Raw genomic sequence first — 13488 nt, 5'->3', positions numbered from 1 at the left:
TATTGCAGTCAGTGTAGATGTCTCACAGCTCAATGACAACCTCCAATGTTATGTGTGTGAAGTTTGCACGTTCTCCCTGTGACACTGCAGGTCTCCCCTGGCTGCTCTAGTTCCTCTCACATCCCAAAAATGTGTTATTTAGCAGATTAATTGGCTACTGTAAATTATGCCTAGTTGAGGAGGGTGGTGGAAGTATTAGGAATCAGGAATGTGTGAAATGGGCATGTAAGAAAAGATTGCAGGGAAATAAGTACGGATATTGGATTGATGGGATTGTTCTAAGAATTGTTATCAAGGGGCCAAGTGACTAGACTTTAGAGATACAGCGTGGAAACTGACCCTTTGGTCTGCACCGACCACCCGTACACCAACACTATCCTACACACTAGTGATAATTTGACAATGCCAAACTTAACATCACCATTACGGTTTGAGAGTCTATATACAACTCCTGTTAGCATTTTCTGCCACTTTGTATTTCATAGCTCTACCCATAAAGATTTCATATTATCCGAGTTCATGACCTTCCTCGCCAAAGACTAACAAAGTCACCACCTCTTTGTGTTAAAATGGGTGTGTACACATTTTGAGACAGTAGCCCCTAATTCTGCAACCTCCCACAAGAGGATAAGTTCACTCTGCCAAATCCCTTGAGAATCTTGTACTTCACTTGGTGAGTAAATAATGCATGTTTTTATTATATTAATTTAAGTTGGGATTGTTCAAAAACTGTAATTTTTATGTCAGATACACATACTCATGAATTTATTCATGAATGTACATCGATTTTACAACTCACTTTGGCAATTCCTCACAAGATATGCCCACATTATTTATTTAACATTACTGGTGAAGTCATCACCTGTTGCCCAACTCTTGAGAAAGTAACAAAAAACAAACTTTTTGATTCTCTGCTGTCTTTTGGCTAAGAGTCCTCCCACAATGTTGTTACATCGAGAGTTCCAGGATTTAGATCAAGCAACAATAAAGGAACAACAATCTATTTCTAACAAAATCGGGAAAACAGTGGAACTTTGTACTTATACTGCTACCTGTATCTGCCTGCCTTCTTTACTTCTTCATATGTATCTTTTCCTTCAGCAGTCAATGTTATATCATCTGCAAAGAAAACATTAAAATTGTCACTAGACTATAAGCAAGAAAGCAACTGAACAAAATACCTAAAGAACCTGGCCTGAAATTAATGGTTCCCACTGAAATTCAGTAGAAAATGCAACTAGCTTCAAGATAAATTAAATAGTTGATCATCATTACACCACCTTAAGCATCAGAGAAGTTGGCCCATTTTTGTTTCAAATAATTTGATACAACATACCTCCATGGACACAGAAATCACAGTTGTATTTATCCAGTGTTTCAAGTGTTGTTACGTATGGTGCGCCCTCGATGACCTCATCAACCCACTTGATTGCACGGACCATCTTGTAACGTTCCTCCTGTGTAAATACAGGTGGGCCTTTGTGCTTGGACACTTCCTCTGAAAACATACCACGGAGGGTTCAATTATTAGTTTTCTTAACCTTCCTTTTGTTTGTAAAAATGGGGGTGAAAAGAAAATTAATTACATCTTGGCAACATATATTTTCAAATTCTAGCTATTACCAAATAGCCATTTAATATATTATGACGTTATGGTTGATTACTATTTCAGACTATTTCTCTGGTCACTATTTCGTTGCTTTTTCTGTGTACAGCTGACATGTCCCTAACAATGTGATAGTGACTATACATTAAAACGTGGCTAAGTGTCCACAAGACACTGGGATGTTGAGAATTTGTGAAAGGTGCTGTACAAAGCAGACCCTTTCTTTCAGCGGGTGCAGTACCAAACTGTCTCTCCAGTTTAGGTTTTCACTCGTGTACCTGTGGAACATGCACATGATTCTATGCTTTAATCATAAAGAGAAATGTCCAGAGGGCACAGTTAGCTCAGACTATCCTTGATCGGACTTTGCCGGCTTTACCTTGCACTAAACATTATTCTCTAATCATGTATCTATACACTAAATGGCTCGATTGTAATCAGTCTTTCTGCTGACTGGATAGCACGCAACAAAAGCTTTTCACTGTACACGTGGCAATAAACTAAATTGATAATCAGAGGTGCTTTATATACAAACATGAATATGTCTTTTGCATTGCTCAGAAATGTACTATAGACAATAGACAATAGGTGCCGGAGTAGGCCATTCGGCCCTTCGTGCCAGCACCGCCATTCAATGTGATCATGGCTGATCATTCTCAATCAGTACCCCGTTCCTGCCTTCTCCCCAGACCCCCTGACTCCGCTATCCTTAAGAGCTCTATCTAGCTCTCTCTTGAATGCATTCAGAGAGTTGGCCTCCACTGCCTTCTGAGGCAGAGAATTCCACAGATGAGAGTTCAATACTGTTTGAATATACATTAATGATTTAGATGAAGGTACTAAAAGTAACATTAGCAAATTTGCAGATGACACAAAGTTGGGTGGCAGTGTGAACTGTGAAGAGAATGCTATGAGGATGCAGAGTGACTTGGACAGATTGGATGAGTGGGCAGATGCAGTATAATATGGATAAAATGTGAGGTTATCTACTTTGGAGGCAAGAATGGGAAGGTAAATTATTATCTGAATGGTGTGAGGTTAGGAAAAGGGGAAGTACAATGAGATCTGGGTGTCCTAGTACATCAGTCATTGAAAGTAAGCATACAGGTACAACAGGCAGTGAAGAAAGCTAATGGCATGTTGGCCTTCATAATGAGAGGAGTTGAGTATAGGAGCAAAGAGGACCTTCTGCAGTTATACCCTGGTGAGACCACACCTGGAGTATTGTGTGCAGTTTTGGTCTCCTAATTTGAGGAAGGACATTCTTGCTATTGAGGGAGTGCAGCGTAGGTTCACAAGGTTAACTCCCGGGATGGCGGGACTGTCAACTGATGAAAGAATGGAGCGACTGGGCTTGTATTATCTAGAATTTGGACGGATGAGAGAGGATCTTATAGAAACATATAAAATTATTAAGGGATTGGACATGCTGGATGCAGGAAACATGTTCCCAATGTTGGGGGAGTTCAGAACCAGGGGCCACAGTTTAAGAATAAGGGGTAGGCCATTTAGAACTGAGACGAGGAAAAACTTTTTCACACAGAGTTGTGAATTTGTGGAATTCTCTGCCTCAGAATCACTGGATGCATTCAAAAGGGAGTTCGATAGAGCTCTTAGGGCTAGCGGAATCAAGGGGTATGGGGAGAAGACAGGAACGGGGAACTGATTGTGGATGATCAGCCATGATCTCATTGAATGGCGGTGCTGGCTCGAAGGGGTAAATGGCCAACTTCTGCACCTATTGTCTATGTTCAAATTACTGAGACCGAGTAATGATATGTAATACATAAGGAGCGATTTGTTTTCCAACTTACCATCTGTATGTACTCCTACAATAAGATAGTCACCCATAGAACGAGCTTGCCTCAACTGATTGGAGTGTCCATAATGCACCATATCATAGCTGAAATACAGATAAATATATTAATATAAAACTCTCCACATTAATAAAAGGTACAGAGCGGTTTATCAAAAAGTTTTAAATGGCTCACAGGAAGCTCAAAACTTTAAAATCACATCATCCTGATTCACTTACAAAGCTCCCACTGATATTGCTACTGTTTTCAGACATCAGTCTGGAGAAGGGTCTCGACCCAAAACGTCACCCATTCCCTCTCTCCTAGATGCTGCCTGACCTGCTGAGTTACTCCAGCATTTTGTGATACCTTTACTATTGTTTTAATTTAAAAAAAAACTAAAATAAGAGACATTGATGATCAATAATTGATTATTCATCGTTAGTACTACCTCAATGATTAGCAGCAAGAATTGCTAAACTGGTATTTCCCTCTGAAATAGGACATAGAAGAGTACAGCACAGGAACAGGCCTTTTGGTTCCACAATCTGTGCCAAACATGGCGTCTAGATGAACTAATCTCATCTGCCTGCACATGATCCATATTCCTCCATTCCTTGCATATCCATCTAAAAATCTCTTACATTCCACTATCATATCCACCCCCATCACCACTCCAGGTAGTGCGTTCCAGGCTGGTGTGCGTTATCCCCCTCCGCGCTACCTACTCGCTTCCTATCTATCTGCATCAGAACTGACCAGTCATCTACCTGCGATTTACTCTGTTTTGCTCTCTCCATTAGCACTGCTTAACTTGCTTGGTTCTCACACCCTGTTATTAATAACACAAAGCAACATAATCAGCTTTCAACCTCATTGTTCATTTGAGCAGGCAGTTACCCAAAATTGTCAAATTCAAAATTAAATCCTGTGAGTTGCGGCATGCCCAGAGAAAAGATGACATGCTGTTCCTCAAGCTTGTACACGGCATTGTTAAAGAATGTGGGAAGCTTATCACAGAAAAATCTGAATGGAAGTGGAATGAAAAAGTAAACTGATGACGGATAGTTCAAGGTTGCCCGAGCGGAGGCATTCTGCAAAGTTGTGCAAGCCTTCAATGCTCCAGAGAAAACAATCCAAGTTTGTCCAACCTCTCCATATAACAACTACCTCTAATCCAGCCACATCCTGCAGAAGTAACTCAGCAGGTCACGCAACATCCCTGGAGAAAACAATAGGTGACATTTCGGGTCAAGACCTTTCTTGAGTCTGATGAAAGTTCTCGACCCGAAGCATCACCTATTCCTTTTCTCCTGAGAGGCTGCCTAATGTGCTGAGTTATTCCAGCCTTTTGGGTTTGTCTTTGGTTTAAACCAGCATCTGCAATTCCTCCCGACACATCCTGGTGAAGCTCTTCATCTGCTCCAAAGCCTCTGCATCTTTCCTGTTATGCAGCAATGTCTTCATTACAGCAATTAATGCATTACAGCAGAGATATGGAGGCTTTGGAATGTCTTCTTTGCCTAATTCGAACCCTATCTACCAAATCTCCATGGATTCCATGTGCCTTAATTTTGTCGATCCAAAGACATTATACATTTAATTACACAAAAGGAGATACGATGACGTGCTTAAAATAAATATTTACAGAGTTTTTGACACCAAGCCAACATTGTAATGGTGGCGTTGGAAGTTCTGTTCAAAGTATTATTGAGATGACTTTGAACCTGTTAGATAAACATATGCGCTGTGCTGATATTATCTGATAATGGCAGGATTTACTGCTGTGCTATTGCACCCCCTCCAATGATAACAAATTACAAAACAGCAAATCTACCCATTATAAGATGATTATTTCTCAAGAAAAGAGAAAGCAAGGAAAAGGCAGGAGAGAAGAAAGATTGCGCATGAGGAACAAAAGAAAGGATGGAGAGAGGGTGGAGGAAAAGGGGAAGTAGGAGACAAGGGAAGAGGGAGGGTTTTGATTAAGCGTAGAGGTGGATCAAGTTTGAGGTAAATATATCAGAAAGACTCCCTCTAAAACAGTGTGGTTTATATGGAAACTAATGTACATCTATCCAAACATTCAGTCACTTGCATTTTTTAAACAAATGCCAACTCGGATTTCAAGGTAGGTGCACAGAAAATGTAATTGTTCTCGAGTACAGTACAACATTACAACACAAAGTCTTTGACCTTTCATCTGACACAAAACAAGTGAGTCATTTATTGCATTTCCCTGAGTGCAGAGGAGATTAATTTCCTCTAGTCGTCACATGGGATCACCTACATTACGGTGATCATGTTGCAATGCATCAACAACATTTCCTGTGACTTAATCATTCAGATCACCCTAAATAATAACAAACATTTATGATGAAATTCAAATAATATAATCTAACCTTGAAAGAACTGTTTGCATTTATCTCAATATTTTTCAGAAACAAATTTCTTTCCTCCATTTAATGCTGCAAACAAATCTGAAGTTGGTTCAATGGGCTAGTAAGTGCTACAAAAGACTAAATGATCATTCTAACTGAGCCAAATACTTTTTTAACAAGGCATCCACAAACATATACTTCCAGTACTGAATGCTTTAATTGGCAATAGAAATGTTACAAACTGTAGACCAGGGCTGAACATGGAATGTTGCTGGTTGTAAAACTAAGTGTGGCTCATAAACAGTTATAACCTATCCATGTTCTCCAGAGATGCTGCCTGACCCACTGTGATACTCCAGCACTTTGTCCTTCTTCACTACAATTTCACAGAAATGCATTGCAACGTGCACATGATGTAGATAGCAAGTTATCTTCTTTCCTTTGCTCAGAGATGGAGAACTCAACAAAAAGAAAAGAGACAAATACATGGCTGAAGTGAAAATGTAGCCTTAGTTATCTCTCGTGTCTTGAAGATGTTGACTCACTTAGATGCCAGTCAACAAACATGGAAAGGGTGATAAAAAGACTTCTGGATTCCACCAAGCTGACCTCACCCAGGCAACAAAGCAATATCAAAGGAGAATACTTCCCTGACGAGGTCAGCTCAGAAACCAAAAGATTCCCACCTTTTTTAACTCATTTCTATTCAGTAGCTTTATTTATTAAAGCACAGTTGCGGTGTGTCAGGAAGGAATTGATCTCCTTCATAAATTTGGAAGACAAAGCATGAGTAAATATGTTTTTGATCCATGATTGCTTAACATTCCATACATCTTCAAAAATTGCTAACTATTTGACTGCCCGTTCCAAGTAAAATTCTAACGGCAAATTGAAATTTTGTAAAATATACTTCAAATGGCCATAATGCACTTTTCTCCAGAGATGCTGCCTGAGCCGCTGAGTTACTCCAGCTTTTTGTGTCTGTTTTCAGTTTAACCATCATCTGCAGTTCCTCTCTACTGCAATATAACACACAGATGTTTAAAACATGATATTTACTGGCATGGTAAATGTTATCATAATAACGTTATCTTGAGCAATTAATCTGTTTGCATAAAGATAATTCATCACAAAGGCGCAAGGTGTCCACACTGCCCATTTCCACATGATGGAAGATGGAAACATTGCCACAAATATCTTACATTGGCAGGTGATTAAGTTGGAAACAAGAAGTTTCACTTCAAAGATATCAGTAGCCGAATACAAATTTTGCAGATATTAATATAAATCTATCAGAAGTCTTAGCAGAAGGAGGAACACATTGATGTTCCTTTCTCAATCATCGTCCAATATAACAACAGGAAATATTACAGAGAATTCACTGAAAGGGTTCATCAGTGCAGTAGCATCTAATGCCACCGTGACTGATACAACATCTACAAGAACCCAAAAATTCCTTGCATGGTATGCAGCAATTCACTTGCATTTCTTCCAGTTAAATGTACTGCGTGCAATATGGTCTCCTCTGAATTGAAGATACCAAATTGAGACTGGGTGACTACTTTGCAAAACACGAGTGATTATATGCTTCTGACTGCTTGGCATTTTATTCAACCCACTCTTACGCCTCCAAAAAACTCTTTGGCCTCTACCACACGGTTTCAACAAATCCCAATACATGCCCATTAAACAGTACCTTATGTGTAAGAAGGAACTGCAAATGCTGATTTAAACCGAAGAGAGACACAAAAAGCTGGAGTAACTCAGCGGGACAGGCAGCATCTCTGGAGAGAAGGAATGGGTGACGTTTCCGGTCAAGACCCTGCTTCGGTACCTTAAATTCCTTATCTACTGTCTAGGCACAATGTAGCTCATGAGATATAACACTGAGCTCAGCACCAACCTTACAGTTAGTGCCATAACTGGCTAGCTTTAATGTAAAGTTATTAACCTGTCACAACGACTACTTTTTTCTCTCTATACATGGTGCCTGATCTGCTGTGTAAATCAACCGATCTCTTTTATTTCAGACTTCCAGCAATTGCTGGCCCAACAATTGTTTTGCCTTCTGTGTTCTGCTTTCTAAAGTTCCAATCATGATCTTATGGTAGAGTATGCTTGAGGGTTAGTAGCCTACTTTATGCTCCTAATTTATACTTATGTTTATATCTCACCATTCTAGCATCATCACTCTTGTAATTTTTCATTCATTTCCTTCCATTTAGTTTTTCCAGTCAGATCAGCTGGAATTAACAAGTCTTTAGCACCCTTTCTCAGCTGGCATTGACAAACCCGCAAATGTGTCTGGTTTAATTTCTTCACCATTAAAAAAACCCTGATATTTTCTAGAATTCATGGCTGAAGTCAATAGAAACAATATTTGTTAAAAAAATAATTTTGACTTCAAAAGTATGCAAAGTTCAAAATAAATAACATACCCTCTTAATGCAAGTACATCTTGTAACTCGCTAGCTTTGCTTCTAGAGAGCAGAATTAACATTCAGTTCATCATTAATCCATAGCTTGTTTTAATTTGTGCTTTTTAGCTACAGATTGTGTTCAATTGATGAAAACAAACGGTGATGCACGAGGGTTATAAATAACCCTTTAGGTGATCACCTTTATTCCATTCACACTTCGTCCGTTGATGTTCAGTACACAAGTTTAACTGCAGGTGAGAGATGGTCTGTTTTTTAAAAATAATTCAGGTAATTAAACCCAAGAGGAACTTAGAACGGTAAACATTTGCTGCCTGACCGGCATTGTGCCTCTCTACAAAGGGATCATCTGACATTTTATAAATTCTAATTGCTGTCAAGTAGTTCACTAGAAGAATCAAAGGGTCATTGTTTTATCAAATTGAATCCAACATTCACTAAATACTACTATTGTTCAGATTGTTAATTCCACTGTGCCTGTTAGCTTCCCATAACCAGAAATAATAATACTTACTTATGTTGTACTTAAGGAATCAGATACATTTACAGGACAAAAGCCACCATGGTTTTAAAAGATGTGACAAGAGTTTTGCCTCCAGCACCCTTTCAGACAATGTGCCCAGTCCTCCAGCATCTTCCAAGTCATTAAAAAAAAAAAGATTTACCTCCAAACCTATCATTACTTCAAATTCATCCTACTAGGTTATTAAACATTCTTAAAGCAAGATAATAAATGCACCAATTTAGGCCTCTCAATTTTATATACTGATTAAACAAGGGCAGAAAGAATGGCATTAGAGTAGATTTAAACACCCCTTATTGTTTTTGGCAAACTATTGGCACATCCGTGTCACTACTTCTGTTTGCCAGTAAGAATTTAATTGTTCCGTTAGATGGTACACATGACAATTAAACAGTCTATTCACAAAATGCTGGAGTAACTCAGCAGGTCAGGCAGCATCTCGGGAGACCCTTCTTCAGACTGAAGAAGGGTCTCGACCCGAAACGTCACCCATTCCTTCTCTCCCGAGATGCTGCCTGACCTGCTGAGTTACTCCAGCATTTTGTGAATAAATCGATTTGTACCAGCATCTGCAGTTATTTTCTTATATAATTAAACAGTCTCCATCCTCACCTCCACTCCAAAGAGAATCAACCAGAGTCAAGCTATTCTTTCTCCACAATTCAAACTTTCCAGCCTGACAAGATCCTCCTAGTGTTATCATATCTTTCTGGAAAATATTGCAGTAATGAACAATATTAAAAAATTACAGTGACCCATCACCACTTGCTTTTGTATTCTATGTCTTTATTAATCCACCTTGCCTTGAGATCCTGTAACAGAAATGCACGCTAAATCCTTCTCTTCCAGTGCACTCGCTGTATCCTTCACTATCCTAAAGTGTGCATTCCCTTGTCATTTTTGTGCTCCCCCAAAGTACTGCCAATTTGGCATTACATTAAAAACTTCATCATAACACACGACAAAGTCCAAATTATTATATCTCGTGATGCGACAAAGAAAGCATCTTTAGAACCTACAAACTGCCCTCAAGCCACTAAAACGCCCACATCTCCAAGCTTTGTGCTTTTATGATCAATCTGTCACGTGGCTGATCAAATCAATAGATCAAATTTGTTATATTTATCGACTCTCTTACTTCAGAAAATTAAATCAGCTCCAGATTGACCCTTTTCTGCAAAGCATGGCAATTTTTACTAAAACAAATGAATACAATAAGTACAGAGGGGGGCAAACCTTTCATACAGCACTCTATCATCATTTAGAATTGCAACATCATAAACCAGGGGTTCTGGGGAGAAGGCAGGAGAATGGGGTTAAGAGGGAAAGATAGATCAGCCATGATTGAATGGCAGAGTAGACTTGATGGGCCAAATGGCCTAATTCTGCTCCTTATACTTATGAACCAGATGTGCCTTAGTTGGAGTAAAAGCAAGAGTTGTTCCAGTTATAATTTTTACTCTTGCTATTTTAATCAAAAAAATCCACAGGTCAATCACATTGTCATCCAATTGCGCAGACACCATAATTTTCGTGATCAAGTTACGTTTTGTAAAAGTTCTTTTTATTGTTGGTTCATTTCAATGTTCACAGAAGCCCCAAGAAACTCCTTGAATATCAACCAAGACTTTATTGATTTAGTGCAACTTCGAAAACATTCAAAAGTTGTGGACTGCTGTTTCATCCTGCTTTTATTTTAACTTCATGAGTTACATATCTTTGGCTTTAGTTGTGCTAAATAAAATAATTTGCTTAATAAAATAATGTGGTAAATAAAATAATTCGACAAAGACACTGCAATAACTAGTGTAATAGTTTTGTAACAACCAATGATACACAAAAGGATGTCACACAGAAAATATACAGCTGCATCTGAAACAAATGTTAGTGGAAGATAGTGAACCTCATTCTAAACTGTGAAGCTGGGTCTGATTGGATATTGGTTTGCTACCGTTTGAGTAAAAATTAAGACTCCTTTTTAATATTGTACCTGCACATTTTCAAGCTGGAACTTTCTTTCATTTAGTACCTCAGTAATTTAGCGAGAAGTTAACATTACTGGAATTATTCCACCAGCTCTGCTGGTTAAACCAGTGAGTATGTGACTAGTAACTCCTCATATTTACCTTTATATAAATTAGCGTAGACCCCGAGGGGCAGTAGAGATGACATTAGAGTCGATTTGAATGCCCCAATTTGTTTTTGGCAAAGTATCGGTACGTCCGAGTCCCCACTTCTGGTTACCAAGCTGCATTCCATAGTGACAGCACTGAAGCTCAAGTAGCACTGATTGTTACCTCATACAAATAAGATAACCACAGGAGAAGCTATATTTAAATAATAAATTAATATCTCAATGAGAAAAGTTGGCAAAAAACTTGTCAGCATGTAGAGGGCCAGTCCATACAAATGCCTTGTCTTCTAATGCCTTGCACCCAATCTTTCAGTGAATATATCTTACTTTCGCTTTAGTCTAGAATCTTTCCCTCTCCAAATCAGTAAACTCTTCTAAATGAACACATTACTCTTTTTGTAAACTAAAACCTACGGTCACCATAACCCAAGCGCAGTTTATTCCCATTCAACCACGGAGGTAGTCCAAGAGCAGGGGACTTGAGAGCAGGGGATTTTGGTGTTACTGAGCAACAACGAACATATCTCATAGAATTACCAAGTGTCTACAGGAGAAAAGCCATTCAGCGCCAAAGGCCCAAGGCAGTTGTCCATCAAACATCAGTATTGCCATGGGGTTGCGAGCTCCTTTGCTGGAGAATCCGATGAGAAGGCAAACTGCAGCATAACAACTGATGGCAGAAAGAAGAACTTGGAACTACTTCAGAGAACAGTAGGGCAGTTTGACTCTGTCCTGGCCAAAAGTTATCCCTCCACAATGTCCATAAAAGCTTTGATTATCAAATTGCACCAACTATAAAGTTATTTGTCTTGAAGGAAGGCACATGTTGAACCCAAGTCCTTCCTGTTACTCCATCTAAGTCCAAAAGCATTTGGCTCCCTCTTGACTGAAACATATCCTACTTCCTTTCAAAGAAAATCGTATGTTAGCTCGCTCAGCCATAATGAGGAGCATCAAAGATAGACACAAAATGCTGGAGTAACTCAGCGGGACAGGCAGCATCTCTGGAGAGACGGAATGGGTGACGTTCGGGTCGAGACCCTTCTTCAGACTGAAATGTGTGTAAAAAGAAAAAATGGGCAGGTACATTCGTCAAAAGGGCCAGTGGGCAAGGAGTGAGCTTTTTAAGAACGAGAAAGGGATGAGGATTTGAAAAGGAGAGGAAAATCAGGAGAGCATTTCAAGGATGTGAGAAGGGAGACAACTTTGCTCTTTTAAAAGACGGGCATGAGAGGTGGAATAAGAGACAGACATTTAAAAGGGCGAGTGAGGGGGAAAAAGTTTAAAGGGCGGAGATCGGGACAAACATTTAAAGAGGAAGAGGTGGTACCAAGTATTTAAAGAGGGCAGCCCGGCGCAAGTATTTAAAGGGGAAGATAGGGGCAAATATTTGAAGTGGAAAATCGGGGCAAGTATTTAAAGAGGGAGATCGGGGCAAACATTTAACGAGAGAGAGATGGTGCCAAGCATTTAAAGAGGGCAGCCCGGGGCAAGTATTTAAAGGGGGGGAGATAGGATTTGGAGGATAGGAGATCGGGGCAAGTATTTTATGAGAAATTTCGGGGCAATTATTTAGAGAATAGGCTATCGGGGCAGGTACTTAAAGGGGGAGAGGTGAAAACATTTAAAGAGGGAAGATGGGGGGGGGGGGTATTTAAAGGGAGAAATCGGGGCAAACATTTAAAGAGGGAGATCTAGGCAAACATTTTAAAGAGGGAAAGATTTAAAGCGGGAGATCGGGGCAAGTACTTAATGGGGGAGCGAGGAAACATTTAAAGAGGGGAGATCAGGGGGTGGGTGATGTATTTAAAAGAGAGAGAGGTAGGGGCAAGCATTTGACCCAGGCAAGTGTTGGCAGGAGGGGATCGGGGCAGGTGTTTGGGGGGAGATCGGGGCAGGTATTTGGGGGGAGATCGGGGCAGGTATTTGCAGGGGGAGGTCAGGACCTTCATGTGAAGTATTCGGGGTGTATTTTTGCCGCACACGGGGCTAGGCCTCCACCGCAAGGCCCGCCGTTGCCTGGAGGGAGTGGGGGGGGGCCGATGGATAGGGGACATGGATAAGGAAAGGACACGGACGGTCGCGGCTGCCTCTCACTCACCAGCCATCGCACCAGACCCTCACCACCCGCTTCCTCTTCTCGGGGGAAGCGATGTCATGCGATGAGGAGACGCCGTTTCGGAACATGTTGCCTTGCTTGGCCTGTGGTGGAGGGGGGAGGGGGCGACAGGGCTGGACTGGGCTCTGCAGTCGATCGTCGTCGTCGTCGTCGTCGTCTTTCCTCCTCCTCCCGCCGCCGATCTCCTCACTCCCGCCCCCGAAACTGGCTTCAAGCTCCGCCCCCCGTCCTCCACTCGCGCCACCCGCCCTCCGCCAATCGGCGCTCTTCCCTCTCCCCCCCACCTCCTGCCGCCGGATGTGAACGCCAGAGGCTGGCAGGGTGGGCGACGGCACGGTCGGGATGGTATCTGTCGCCCCCTCCCGCCCGTGGGAATAAGCCCACAGAAACCTAAGCAGATTGACCTTATCTGTGAGGAAAAATGTTTTAGTGCGCTTGTCCTTGGGTGGGTGGATGGGTAGGGTAGGATACGTGACTGGTGGTTATCCAGT

The 13488-nt window shown here is 40.9% G+C and overlaps 1 protein-coding gene across 2 annotated transcripts in view; it reads right to left on the bottom strand.

Annotated features, from left to right (window-relative positions):
- Positions 1–13188, bottom strand: part of pcyt2 (phosphate cytidylyltransferase 2, ethanolamine) — a 44848-nt gene extending 31660 nt beyond the window's left edge. For both annotated transcript variants that reach the window (XM_078401395.1, XM_078401394.1), the window contains exons 1-4: positions 12980–13188; positions 3421–3509; positions 1337–1498; positions 1053–1119 (exon numbers count right to left, since the gene is read on the bottom strand). In XM_078401395.1, coding sequence (XP_078257521.1) covers positions 1053–1119; positions 1337–1498; positions 3421–3509; positions 12980–13065 — 404 coding nt within the window. In that variant the 5' untranslated portion in view covers positions 13066–13188. The remainder of the gene's footprint in view (positions 1–1052; positions 1120–1336; positions 1499–3420; positions 3510–12979) is intronic.
- Between the last annotated feature and the right edge of the window lie 300 nt (positions 13189–13488).

The sequence above is a fragment of the Rhinoraja longicauda genome, chromosome 6, assembly GCF_053455715.1.
Source record: "Rhinoraja longicauda isolate Sanriku21f chromosome 6, sRhiLon1.1, whole genome shotgun sequence".
Lineage (NCBI taxonomy): Eukaryota > Metazoa > Chordata > Chondrichthyes > Rajiformes > Arhynchobatidae > Rhinoraja > Rhinoraja longicauda.
The sequence above is the reverse complement of the archived record's forward strand: the minus strand, read 5'-3'. Positions and strand labels throughout refer to the sequence as shown.